The 14759-nt window shown below is 33.1% G+C and overlaps 1 protein-coding gene across 8 annotated transcripts in view; it reads right to left on the reverse strand.

The window, feature by feature from the left end:
• Nucleotides 1–1883: 1883 nt before the first annotated feature.
• Nucleotides 1884–14759, reverse strand: part of LOC107218913 (venom metalloproteinase 3) — a 109354-nt gene continuing 96478 nt past the window's right edge. For 7 of the 8 annotated variants that reach the window (XM_046732911.1, XM_046732910.1, XM_046732908.1 and 4 more), the window contains exons 16-18: nucleotides 14146–14297; nucleotides 11886–12337; nucleotides 1884–7875 (exon numbers count right to left, since the gene is read on the reverse strand). In XM_046732911.1, coding sequence (XP_046588867.1) covers nucleotides 7739–7875; nucleotides 11886–12337; nucleotides 14146–14297 — 741 coding nt within the window. In that variant the 3' untranslated portion in view covers nucleotides 1884–7738. The remainder of the gene's footprint in view (nucleotides 7876–11885; nucleotides 12338–14145; nucleotides 14298–14759) is intronic. The other variant, XM_046732912.1, reaches the window with a different exon arrangement.

Here is a 14759-nt window from a genome sequence, read left to right on the forward strand (position 1 = left end):
TAAGAGAAGAATTGGATGAAACTATTGGAAAAAGACACGAGCGTCGAAAACGGGAAACTTGAGGAAATCTTTTTAATGCAGTGCAACAGAAAGTGAAATCTTTTATAGAACGCCAAAATTGATATTTACTTGCAGATGAGGAATAATGCACTTATAATTGGAAGAAACGTAGAATGTCGATGGGCTTATAATATATGTCAGCGATGTTCCTGTTCGTCTATCCCAAGATTTCTGTGTTCTCAGATCTTGTAAATCTTGGACCGTGCTCGAAACGTCATTTTTTTTAATTCTCACCATATCACGTATCGTTTCCCTGTGTTTATAACCCCTGAATTCCCACAAGCTTCAATATTTGTTCACAACTCGACGATGTTTGGCAAGATCATTGAAAAAACGTCGGATAAATTTATTATACGACTTTATTCGAAAAGTTATTTCGTTCTTTGAACATTATTGCTCTCGTTGGAATGTTGCTCAATTTTTTGAAGGATTAATTGATTTTGTTACTGGAGAACACACGATGAAACAGAAACGCCAGTTTCTTCGGCGCAGAACACTCACAACCAGCCTCCAGCTGATTTTAGATACACTGCGCATGCACACCGCGCATATCCATTGCGCAGGCCGGAAGCACTCGGAAACTAGGGAAAATCATGGGGAAATCAATCACTCAATAATTATGGAATATCAATTAAAATATTAACTCTCTAACAGTTTTTTTCTACTCTCAAATCCTCTCAAACGATTCTCAAAATATTAACAAAAAAATTAAACGTCTCAGTCCATTTTTTGAGGAGATAGAAAATATGGGGGCCAACTTCACACCCAAAATTAAAATCAATTTTCCAGAAAAACTACTAACTGTCAAACGATTTTTCTTTACTCTCAAACCCTCTCAAACGATTCTCAAACAAATTGCATTAATTAGATTTAAAAATAATTGCTTCGGGGGGCCAACTTCACGGAGGTGTCACTACCCTGGCTGTAGTAGCACCTCCGCGGTGCACGCGGCAGTGAATAAAAAGCACGGTCTTACATACAGGTCTGGCAACGAAGGTAGTGGGGGTGGTTCATTTCACGGCCGGTTATTTATCTCACTTTGTGGCCGCCAGTCTGGCGTTGTGATCGAGGGATGGATAATCAACGCGTGAGCAATGCAGCGCCAACGTAATAATAATATTATTATAGGCACATACACATCCCTACCATCCCTACCCCACGTACATCCCTAGATAGCAGCGCCGCTACATGGCTATTTCAAACACTAAAAACCACGTACAGCAAGAGAACCACGCCGCTCTGTAGAAAATTGGCTTTGTTGCCAGACCTGTATGTAAGACCGTGACAAAAAGCGGGGAAAACTTAAATTGCTGTTATTATTTGTTATACCTATAACATACTGCAGGCATTTGATGAGTGAATAATATGTTGGAATAAGTTTAAAAAGCAATGTGGGCTGGACAATCTAACCTACTCATTCAGTAGTAGGATCACGAACTCAGGTTAGTACTAATTATACGATCGTAAAGTATGCACTACTGCTCTAACCTGAGGTAACCTAACCTATTATAACCTAATCATTACTAAACTCGCCTTCTAAATTAGCGAGCAGTAACAGGAAACATTTAGAAATATTACTTACAGCTGACGATACTCAATTGTTGAGAAAATCGCCTAGAGCAATAACAAAAATTGATTAATTTTCGGAACTTGTGTCGCATGTTGTGAACTTGCGACAAAGGAGGCAAGTTTTTTCAAAACATTACCGACTTACGTAGCAATTTCAAGCGTTATTTCATTGGTTGAAAATTGGTGCGTACCAGTGATTCTACAGTTATTGATATTGATTTTAAACTGATTGATTGAAAATAATAACGAACAGATTGAACATGAAATTTTTTAATTTTATTCATTTTACTCACTTATATTTATACGACACTATGTTGCTTTATTTATTGCTTTTACATTACTACCTACATTAGACTGGTTAAAACAAAATCGAAATTTTTTTTTTCAATGTCACATGTTTAACCGTTAGAGGGCCGGCATTGTTCCCTTGAAATTCGATATTTTTTAGAGGTTTCATTTATGTATATAAATAGTCAATATGTCCGGCAGAGTTTCCGAGTTATATACTGACACCTAAAAGAGCCAGGCTGGCTCTTTGAAGGTTAATAGTTATAGGAAGGGGAAATAAGATGCCTGTTATGATTTTATCCCTTAATGTTAATATTTACTGATTCCTGAATGCAATTTTTCATTTTCCATCTAGTTAACATGAGAAAATAATTTTAGATATTTCTAAATTTTGTAGGGCAGTAACAAAGCAAGGTACATAAATGTCTAATGCATATTTTTTGGGGAATTTACTGCTCTACAAAAACGGGCTTGTATAAAATTTTTTGATGACTAAACTCTTTTAAAATTTATTTAAGGTTAAAGTTGAAACTATTCTAAAAATTCACTTTATTCGAGATTAACAGCAAAAATACCAGATATATCACAAAATACTATAGATTTGTTTTGTATAGTATTTCAGTCGATATCAAAACATGATATTCAATTCATTTTCAACTTGAGCAAATATGTTTTTTGCTAGGAAAGGTGCTTTTAAAGTGGAGTTACATATATTACATATTATTACTCGTAATAATTATGAAATAAATTTACTTAAGTTGGAAATCAATCGAATGACATGATTTTACAGCTATTGAAATGTTTTACAAAAGCAAAAAACAAATATTTTGTGATAAGTTTAATATTTTTGCTGTTAATCTCGAATAAAGTAAAGTTTTACATAATTTCAACTTTAACCTTGAACAAATTTTGAAAGAGTTGAGTTATAAAAAAAATTGCATCAGCACTTTTTGTAGAGCATTAAATTCCCTACAAAAATATATATATCAGACAGTGATGTGCATTGTCTCGGTAGTGAGCTAAAAAATTCAGAAATAACTCAAATTATTTTCTCATGTTAACTAAATAGAAAATCGCGTTCAGGAACTACTAAATATTAATATTAAGGGCTCAAATTATAACAGGCGTTTTATTTCCTCTTTCTATGACTATTAACCCTTAGCGGCCACACAGGGTAACTAGTGAAATTATTAGCCCCTCCAGTAATTTTGCAAAATAAATATACTTTTTGAATGATCGGCGGATACTGTTATTTTTTGATGGTAGTGGTATTGTTGTGCGGACAATCCTAAAACTTTAGCCTGTAATATTGAAAAATGGCAGAGTTATGAATTTTTTTGCTGATAAAAGCCATTTTTGCTGACTTTTCACATATATGACCAGTTTTTAGACAGCCATCTATACATTGACCGATAAAAATCATTAGAAACGTTGAAGAACTCTTCAACAAACATGAAACAATTGGTTAGAAGTCTTAACACACCCATATATATGTCTTGTACAACTAGGTTTTTTAGCGTGGGGTAATGAGTTATCCCATGTGACCGCTAAAGGTTAAACATTTCACACTGGAAAAGAAAAATAGTCGATTTTTTTTAACTAGTCCAATCTACATATGTGTATACGGCATTATTCTTACATATGTATTACGGTATTCAATTATAGTACAATGCTAATAAAATTAATGCACTTCTGTCATTGAAAACTGTAAATTCGTTTGAACACATGATCATGTTTTAATTCAGGGTTTCAGAAAATACTTCCCTACCGTTTTCAAGTTTACTAATGCTACAGGTAATTTTTAAGGTGCTTAGAAACGCTGTCAGACATCTCGCTGATCTTTCCGTAAAACATTCAAACGAAAATTCCCAAATATATGAATAAAATTAAATTATATACAATTGACTTCTAGTTTTTTGTTAAACTCTCCAAACAGGCTGATTTCCACACACTCCTATGTCCTTTTAACAAATTTTCTTACACTTGAATGTTCAATTGTTCATAAAATAGGTAACTGTTAAGTGAATAAAATTCACTTACTTCTGAAAATCATTTCGGCAGATTTGAGCAAGAATTTTGATAATTATTTCAAAATATTGTTCGAAAGTTTTCATAATTTTAGTGTGATTGAAAATTCTCTTTCACAGTTATATGCATATGCTTGCAGCTGCATTTCAGAAAACTTAATTTTTAATGTTTCCTATATAATTTATCATATTGTAAGAAACCTATCCCAGTTTTTCATAATACCGTATTGTTAGAAAATACACAGAAACGGCAGAATTTCGATTTTTCAGCTTTGGGATACAGATGAATTTCTAAGAAATATTATTTTTTTTCTAGAAATGGGTCTTTCTTTTACCTTGAATCTACTTGGTCAAAAATAGTTAGACTGACGAAAACTGAGAGTTTTCCAGATTTTCAATAAAAAAAAAAAAAAGAAGTGTGGAGAAAATCTGATTTCTTTTCAGAGACTTTGCAGAATTTTTTGAAATTATTCAGACATTAGATAATTCTAACTTCTCCAAAAATAATGCAAAATTTTCGGCAGAACTATAAGAAAAAACATAATATATTTCGTAGAAATATGCAAAACAAAAAAAAATATGTGAATATTTTTCACCAGAGATTACACCTTTGGGGTATATCAACAGACACCAACAAACCGTTGTATTTGGTATATAAACTTTCAACTATCAAAATGTCTAATTTAAAACTAATTCAATATCTTTTTCATTGGGTGATTGTTTTCAGCAACAATAAAGAATTGTTTATATCATAATAATTGTGTAACCCTTTCTGCATGAAATGTTCAAAGTCAACTGGTCAAAAACGGTCTAACGTTGTTAGTCTTGTAATACTATAAATTCGTTTGTAACCAGTGAATAATTTCAAATGAAATTTGGCCAACTCGGTTCTACATCCAAATTACAAAGGAGCACTATGTATAATTTTTACAACCCAGAATAGTCACACATTGAAAATCCAGGTACATATACAATGAGTTATTCAGTTTTACACTCATTATTGCTGACGATGAGACAATCTTTGATACGAATGAAATATTCAAGTTTATTAAGATACTTCATGAAAGAACTTGAATCTTTCCCACGTAATGATGAAGCTGAGCTAGTAGCCAGAGTTAGCAGCGCAACGTGTCAAATTTTTTGGAAATAGAAAAATGCAGTTCAGTTTTATTCTGGTAATTCTATAAAAGCATTGGGGGTTTACGGTATGTCACAAAATTTGGTCTTTCAGACTTCACTACCTTATGCGAAAGAACATTAGAACGTTTGGCTGCTAATTCTGGCTGTTAGCTTCAGTCTCGTTTCATAATGTTCCACTGTAGTAATTACATATACGCGCAACTTTAATACTGATACATTCTCAGATACGTTCACAACACTGCATAACTTTCCACGGAGAGCCGGTCAACATTGAAAATTGGTCAGTTTTATTTTTATTTTCATCATTCATACATGTCAGCGCTTAATAAGAAGCCTAAATGGGGAAGCTTCATGAAAGTTTTTTATTTGATATTTTAGTAGTTGAGAAAAAAAAAACTAGAACACGATTTTTCTTTTTTCATTTGTAACAAAGTTGTAGCTGATACAGCAGGATAAAAAAGGTACTATGTGACGTCACCCTTGCTAAAGTACATCTACACATATAATATACAGCGAAAACAGCGAAATTCAATTGCATTTAACTTTTGCAAACATTATTGTTAACGGAAATGAAAAAAAATTACAATAATTTATATATACTCTACTTTATGCACACATAAAAAGTAGAATTTTTTTACACGAAACTTCCCTATTGACGTTCTTCTCTTTAAATCCCATCACCTGCGAATGTGTCTAGTAGATATTTAGATTCTTTGAATATATGTAAGGGAGACCAGGGCAAAGTAGGCAGCTCAGTAAAAAAAAAAAACATCCAAAATTCGTTGATAACGTTATTCAATATAAAGTCTTTTCCTTATTTCATGAAACAATTCCTTCGTACCTCGACCAGTGCAAAAGATCACCTGGTCCAAAAGGAGTCGTCACATCTGAATAAATGCTATTGAACGTTCAGAAAAAGGATGTTCCAGAAGGTTTACTCGAACTTTTGCCTGTATTTCCAAATTTTCAACTCATGTTATTGAATCACAGAAATATAAAAATTACAAATTAAATGTTAATACGGGAGAGCAAATATTAAATTGACATAATGTTAAAATAACACGAATATTGAGTGGGCCTCACTGGAGTACAAAATGGTCGAGATTATAAAAAATTTCACGATATATGTAAAAGATTCTTAATTAAAACTAAAAATCAGAAATTTTCGAAGAATTTTTCTTTGCTGAGGTACCCACTTTGCACCGGTCTCTCGTATAATCAGGATATGAATTACATGTATCTATAAATAAAGTAACATACACATTCATTGTTTACTGAGCACCAAGCGATATATCAATGTAGAAACGGATAGGGATTCGTGGTATTTGGGATCGTAAGTGTGTCCCAGGATTGACCGACGCGTTTGTCACGAGGTTCAAGTCAGAGCCAGACGTCGACCGTTAAGGTCATGTAGCACCCCTTGCTTTACCGACCGAACAAACTCACTCTTTTTCTTCCTATATCAAATAAATAAATCTGTGGAAGGGTTCAAATTTCGACGGTGCATCGCTCTTTTGTAGCGAAATTCAGGAAACTTACTCATATTCCGGAAATCGAAAAAATGTGTATTTTTTTGACACGCGTTACTAATTCCACATTTTCCGCATTTCAGAGGCGAAAAAGTGCGTAGCGGCGATATTTTGCGCAATTCCGTGAAGAATAAGGAGTAAAATGAGCCATCGTGAGACTGTTTTCATGTGATATTGAGGTCGCCAGACGAGAACTAGGAATTATAGTAATTTCTTAAGTAAACGATGCTGTCACGATCAGCTTAGCAATTTTTACCATCTTAATTATTGTAATTCCTAGTTCTCGTCTAGCGACCTCAATATTCCATGAAAACAGTCTCACGATGGCCTCATTTGACTCTTCATTCTGTCCGGAATTGCGTAAAGTATCTCAACTATGCATTTTTTGGCCCCTGAAATGCGGGAAATGTGGGAATAGCAACGCGTAACAAAAAGCCACACATTTATTTGATGATTTTCGAGATATAAGTAACTTTCCGGAATCCGCTACAAAAGATTGATGCACCATCGAAATTTGAACCTTTTCCGTTCGTTTGTTTATTTATTTATAGTAAGAGAAATGGTGAGTTTGCTCGGTCGGTACAGACAGGAGTGTTACATGAACTTAAGTTCCCTAGCCGGGCGGTCATTGTCGTAGCATTGTCGCAGCTATAATGACCGCACGGCTACGAAACTCAACATCCGTACGACGTGTGGCTTTGGTTCGAACAACGTGACAGCTACGCCAGTCAATCCTAGGACGGGCTTTGATCTAAAGTACCACGAATCTCTACCAATTTCCACATTGGCATATCGCTGGTTTTCAGGAAAGAATGAATAAACCTGTATACAATATCTTGTATATGATTAAATTTAACAAGACTTTTTTTTTTTTTATAAAAAAATTACATATTATTATACACAGAAATAAATACTATCACACTCGTAGGAGTGGTGGAAAATCTGATTCACCCTTGAGATTGCATGCTATAATTTAGTTTTATTTTTTTGAAACGAATTACGAATTAAAAATAGACATATTATTCAATAGGTTTTGTCAACATAATTTAAAACAAAAAAAAAAAAAAAAAAAAAAACAAAGGAAAAAACAAAAATCAATTGTCGATGAGTATCGAATCTTCGCTCTTAAGTAGCACAAAGAACTTTTAGTGATGCACAGCAACGTTTTTTCACAGATTGCAAATGGCACAGCCAAGTCCGCAGCCTGCCGATCAACTCTGCGCAGTCACCTCCCGAGTCTATGCATTCATCGCCGCTTGTTTCTGAAATAATTGAAATGATATTCATTTTTTATTTATACACATTTACTAGATCGCAGCTGCGTATGAATACTCATTAAACTCATTTCAATATATGGTGTAAGCAATAAGTTGAATGGAGAAGAACGCCTTCACTGTCTCGTGGTGAAATGGCTGAAATAAACAGTAAAGTAAGAACAGAAATGAAGAGTGATACATATGTTAATATAGTCTGATATTGGATACAGCGTTTATTGAGTCTTCTGTATAACGCTGATATTTTCATTTTCCCTTAATTCAGTAAAGTAGTTGAAATTACATAATACTAATAAGAGTTTAGATGAAGATTGCAAACGTGTTGGAAAAATTAGAATTAAAAACTCGTGGGTAATTGTTTATTATTTACGGTTTTGGTCGTCAAATGAAATTGGACTTATGATTACTTTCACGTATCGTCAACATGTTCCATGATTTCATCGAAATATTATAGGAAGTTTTCAGACATTCGTAGAGGATTCGGCAACAATTTCTGAAGAATATCAACTTTTTAAAATGGTTCAAAACTTTTGCCAAATGTCTCGCAAATTATTTTTGTAAAATTGCAGAAATATTAGTATCATTTATCTGTCGCTTCAGTTAAATTTGAAAAACTTGGGCAGAAATTTGAATTTTTCCAAAACTCACTTGGTATTTCGAGTTCTTGATCAAAACTGTCAAAACCCTCTGTCAAGCCCCATCAGATCTTCGAAAGTTTTCGAATTGTGTAAAAGTAGTCAGATTTGAATTATAAATAATCATAGTTCTCAACTTCGTTAAAAATAATCAGCAATAGTTTTTGCCCAAGAAATTATTGTCCGGTACGGAATTAGCGATTTTCTTGCGCTCGATTGAAAAGTAGGGTCAGGGTCACTATTATTCTTCCAAACTGCACACCACTTATTTTCACTATGCAAACACTATTCTAATCTCTCCGATGGATAACAGCGAAGACGTGTGCATGTAGGTTTTAAAAAATAATTATTCAAGAGTTACTGTTTAGACAGTGAGGAATTTCAAGTTGCAAGTACATGAAAATCAATATAAATTATCAATACCACGACAATTTAATAAATTCAAAATACGCTTTTGCGTTTTCGTAAGCAAGAAACAAAATTACAAAAATTGATTGCAAGTTTAATGAGAATGCTGAGTAATTCAAATTCAATAAATATGTGGCAAATTTACGAACATTTTCAACAGCGTTAACAAACAATTTATTAGGGGTGAAAATTTTCAACAAGACTGCTTGCGATGCATGTTCCTACCACAGACGAATATTGTATGATTATCAATATTATTACATTACGTGTTTGGAAAATTCTTAAACGAGTTCATAACTTATTTTTTAATATTGAATATCCTGTATCGTAATATTCCACATTACATGCATCATATTTTTAATTCGACCACCGTTAATATTTCAAACTGTATTGTATTTTCAATACTCTGTTGATTACGAATAGGTTATACAAATATCGTAATTTTCAGTAAAAAATGTATCATTGCAATGGGTGCTTGGGAAATGTCTCGGTGGGTTTTGATTTCCACTATCGTGTGTATTAAACTTTGCATCAATGTATGAAAATTTATGTGCGAGTATGAATTTAGCTATACAAGGGCATAAATGCTCATTTCATATACCTAATTTGTAAATGTCATATGACTTTGCATTGTAAATTTGTTATAAATTTAAAATTTTTCTAACAGTTTACGCAAAGATTGATTAACAATCATTTCGATAGTGACCCAACAAAAGAATGAACGCTTTGTTCACTTCTATCCAACTATCATTTTTCACTCTCGGGCCTGAGAAATCCGACCCTGCTGGAAAGTCGGTATTTTTGGGGGGAGAAGAGAACGAAATACGTATTTGTCCACTAAAAAAATTTTATAGCTATTTGTTATTTAAACATCATATGGAAACTTGAAAGAAACACCGCAATCAAGTTAGATGGAACAAAAAAATTGAAAGATCAACTAACGGATAATTAAGCTCGTCTGCTACTGCAGAACTCAGTGTTTAGTTTTGCAACCAATTTCGAAGTGGGAGGAATGGAGGTTGAAATTGACAAAAGACAATTTCGTATTCGTCACGATTTTGCATATCACCTACTACTTTGCGAGCGTGCTGTCCTAATCAATGGTTAAATTGTAAAATACCCAGTAGCATCGATGCTCACTAATTAATCGCAAATTCAAATTTCTTTTTTTTTGGTACATATTAACTCTGTGGTGAAATTACTAAAAATATTATACAAAGCGATGTATTTTAAATGGCGAAATCAACCCTCCTTTCGCGATCCTATAATTTATTCCACTGGGAATAAAATTTCAATGCCGGGGCCTCGTACAACTACAAACAGCACTGATTGTGCATCATTATGTTTCCAATTATTTTTTAGAGATCCTTTATTTCTGAAATGAGTAAAGAATTGTTATTCGTGTTCAATGTCGTTGTTATATACATATAGATGTTGTGTTACAGCATGGAGAGAAATTGAATTTGTCAGAATGTAGCCAAAAGTAGCTGACACATAGAATGTTATAGGTGAGAATTGTTGGAAATGTTGAAAAAACTTGAGTAGATAATAAATTTGGAAAAACACAATGAGGATGAATCGGCCGTGCCGTCTGAATTGAAAGTTCGGAAAAGAGAAGCTAACAGTCAAAAAAATTTCCAGCAATGTTATTTGTGCCAATGATATTGGACACCACTGAAATAGTATCCATATTATATAATAAAAATGATTCTCTGAAAATTTGAATAACTGAAGCCAAGATATCAAGAATCAGAGAGAATATCTAAAAATGAAAATTATATAAATGATTAAACTCTGATTTTCAGTCATTCTGAAATTATTTGGGCTCGTTTTTCTCCTCGCTGCCCAGGTTCCCATAAATTGTGAAATTTACCCACCGTCATGGAATGTCCTCAATTTCAACAACTAAACATTGAAAATATGTTTTTTAAGAAGTATCTTACCAAAATTCAAGTTCTGATTCGTTCACAATGTATGTTTTTGTTATTGTAAGGGCATTTTCTCTGTTGTGCTATAATTTTGACATATCTCATCCCCAAATGTATGTTTATTGTTTACATTGTATATTTGCTTCACAATATAAAATGGTGAAAAATTGTTAACTGAACGGCAATATATAGCTCATTTCAAGTTTGTTTTGCAACGTTCTTTGAAATCAGTCCAACGACCAATTTGAATTTTGCATTCAAACAAGATACTGACTGCAGAGTCACCGAGCGGCCAAAAATTAGTGAAACTTCCCCATTTTCTGAAAATCACAAAAAAAATCCTAACCATATTATAACGTGCTTATGAATAAAATAATCCCAAAAACATTAAAACCGTATAAAAGATGCCAAATTATAAGCATTTTGTACTTTCGGATAGTAAAACCTTTTTTTCAAATTCTTGGTATTTGAGCTTCTGTTATTCGAGTTTACTCAAAATCATTTCTATTAGCTACATGATAGGGATGTTGTTTCATTCGTGTTCAATATCATTGGTGTGAATAACATTCCTCGGGACTATTAATTTTCTACTTTTTACCTTCTGATACAAACGGTACAACACATTCATTCTTGAGGCGGGGTACAGACACCTGGATTGATTCTGATACGTTCGGTATACTTAGAAATTCTACGATTCGCAGTGCTGGATGAGCACCGTTTGCATTACCGACTGCGCGCTGCAGATTATATTGTTTGCTGCACGCCCTGAGGCGCGCGGCCACTGATCTCTATTGGTTATATAACAGAAATCAGTGCGCGCGCCGGTAGTGCAAACGGTGCTCATCGAACACCGTGGGTCGTAGAATTTCTAGGGATATTGAATGTATCAGAATCAATCCAAGTTACTGTACATAGAAATACAGTAGGTAAAGTTGCAGTCATAGAAATTGCCATGCTTAGGTACAAGTATTGTGTTTTGATTATTTCCTTTTGAATGATTATTTTTTTGTAATCCATTCAATCTTACCACGACTATGAATTAGCTGGCCATTAAATGCTCCAATGTTGCCGAATGTTGTCGACGGAAATGAATTTTTATACTCAAAGGGTGTAAAATTAGGATAATTCAGATCATTTTGGCTATTGTAATTCTTTACTGCCGGCGGTATTATTGTTGTTCTTGTTGCTGGGAATAAATTGATAGTTGAATAAGTTGAGTAACCATACGTTTTTTTCGGTAACTCAACATCTGTCAATAAATTCTCTGCGATTTTTTGTGTGTACTTAGAGAACACTTCAGGCGTTGCTTGCGTTTCTGGTGCTCTGAGTCTCGTCGTTGTCGTTGTTGTTGGTGATGTGAATAAATAGGAATATTTAAACGGATTGTTAGTACTCGTGAATGTATAGACATTCGGTAATTCTGGTGAAAAATTATATTTTTGTGGCAAACTGCTGCGTGTCGTTGAATCCCACTGGTACCTGTTTGGCATATAACATTGCAGTATATAATAAGAATTTTTTTTCGATAAGCATCTATTCTATGGAAAATAATATACAGAATCATCAAATTATACTATCGCAAACTTTGCAAATTGATTTACAGATACGGCGGGTGTTGGAGAAATACGTGAAACTTAACCTTCGATAACTTCTGAAATTCATTTCCCAAAAATCAAATATTTTGAAAGGTTAGAAAAATACCTTACTAAAATATGTTTACATTGTTTGAATAAAAGAAATATTGCAATTTTTAATTAATATAAAGCAATATTTCAAAGTAGCATGAGATATCTATTTTACCATAGCGTTCACTATTTTGTTTCATTTTTTTCCTTGTCATACTGAACAAGGACATTCTCATCTCAGAAGGTTGAAGAATATTGCAATGTTCATAGCCTCGAGTCATTTATTTGATTCGTTTATTGAAAAAATTGAAGCCTTATAACGATTACGTAGATATGCAAATTTGGAATAATTTCGGCTTTTTACAGTATGTCGGAATTTTCGTATGTTTTTTAGAGCTTATTGCCAGGAATCTGAAAAAATTCCTGTGCCGTTTCGTCGTGAAGGAAATTATAATTCACAAAGTTTTTGGAAACAAAACTCATTTTATAAAAATTATTTACAATATCAAATTAAGTAATTTGCTACCGATAAAAATGTGAGTATAATATTTTTCTTACAATTAGAGGTCGAACTCTAAGTTTTAACCTTCTAGTTTGACCCAAGAGTTGTCATCGGCAGTGAACGTGTTAATTTTTTTGTGATTCATCAATAGTAGTCTGTTGTTAATAGTTAACCTTTCGAAGCATACATTTTTCTTTGCAGTTGAATTCCTTGAATTTGGACTTGTAAGGGTTTTCGAGGTCGCTGATTTAAAAAATGGAGTCAGATCTGAGAAATTTTCAAAATTCAAAATGGCGGATCCAATATGGCGGACTGAAAATGTGAAAATTATCGGAATGGCTCGAAGATGCACACTTAGGAGTCTTTTTGGGTCACCAAATATGATTGGATTCGCCATTTTGAACCTCTTAATTCTCATGTTGAATTCGTTTCCAACAACCTCGAAAACCCTCGAGTATTTCAAGCGAATCAGTTGAATTTTTATATTTTCAGTCCGCCATATTAGATTCGCTATTTTGAATTGTAAAATTTTGAAACTGGAATCACTTCTAGCTACCCTAAAAACTTAAGATTACCGGGTTTCACTTTTTTAAATACCCATAATCTTCCTACAATTACATTTATTCCGTAAAAACAGGCATTTTAAACACTTTGTTTATTTATAGCGCTCATTATATTCGTGGAATCATCATGATTCCTCTTAAAATATCAACATTGACATCTTACAAGTCCAATTATACAAAAAATAATGACAGCGATACCTCAAAAATTGAATATTAACCTTGAATAACGGATACTGCAAAGGATTCATTTTCGTGAAATTTCTTCTTTTTTCACTACAAGTAATGAGAATAACAAAAGTTATTTACAAATTTTTGTTCTGAAATCGAGCATTTGAATATTGTGCATGTGCCAACCTCGTTTTACCGCACTGTTTGGAAATGGACTCACGCCCCACATGCTTTGAAAATTGAACTGTCCAAGCAAGTGATGCAAACAAAAGTTTTAACGATGAATTTATAATTTCACGATCATCTCTATTGTTTTTATCATTCACCTGATTTTTTTGATCACGATATTCACCGGATTGAAAACATTTTCATTTATCATAAGCTTTGGTATACCTAAAGATTAATTATTGTTAATTGCCACTGGTTTACCTGTTTTCTGTAGTGTTATAGTTGGAGTATATTGTACGGCTTTGGGGCTCCGTATTGTAGACATTTTCTCGGCGGATATACGTCGGTACATTTTGCGTGTAATCAGGAATTATATTTTCATGTTCTGCTACACATCTTCCATTTAAACAATACTGCGGACAGAAAACAAAATGCGCTACCATACAGTTTTATAATGGTATCATGTTAATTTGTTCAGCTATCTTTTGAAACACCATTATTAATTTTTTTCAAAGTTTTTTTTTTATTACAGTACAATAAGTCAAAAATCCCCCCCATTAACTCAATTTATTATTTTCTCATGCAATGTTTTTTCAGTTTTAAATATTGAAACATTTTTGTAGTTTTGTCTTCGTTACAGTTGAGGAAAAATTCTGAAAGTTTCACTTTTGGTTTCGATCATTCACTATACCCATTGGTTTCGGAAGATGAAATAATTTCAAGTTCTTCGATTTTTAAGTTCGCAAGTTTTTGTAAAAACATGTGTATTTCATAATGGAAAATTGATTTTTGTTTGTTATTTAGGTTATGTATTGCACACACAAGTTTTGTGGAGCAAATTAATTCCTTTTCAATACCAAATTCAATTTTCTACA

Source organism: Neodiprion lecontei, chromosome 2 (genome assembly GCF_021901455.1).
Source record: "Neodiprion lecontei isolate iyNeoLeco1 chromosome 2, iyNeoLeco1.1, whole genome shotgun sequence".
Taxonomy (NCBI): Eukaryota; Metazoa; Arthropoda; class Insecta; order Hymenoptera; family Diprionidae; genus Neodiprion; species Neodiprion lecontei.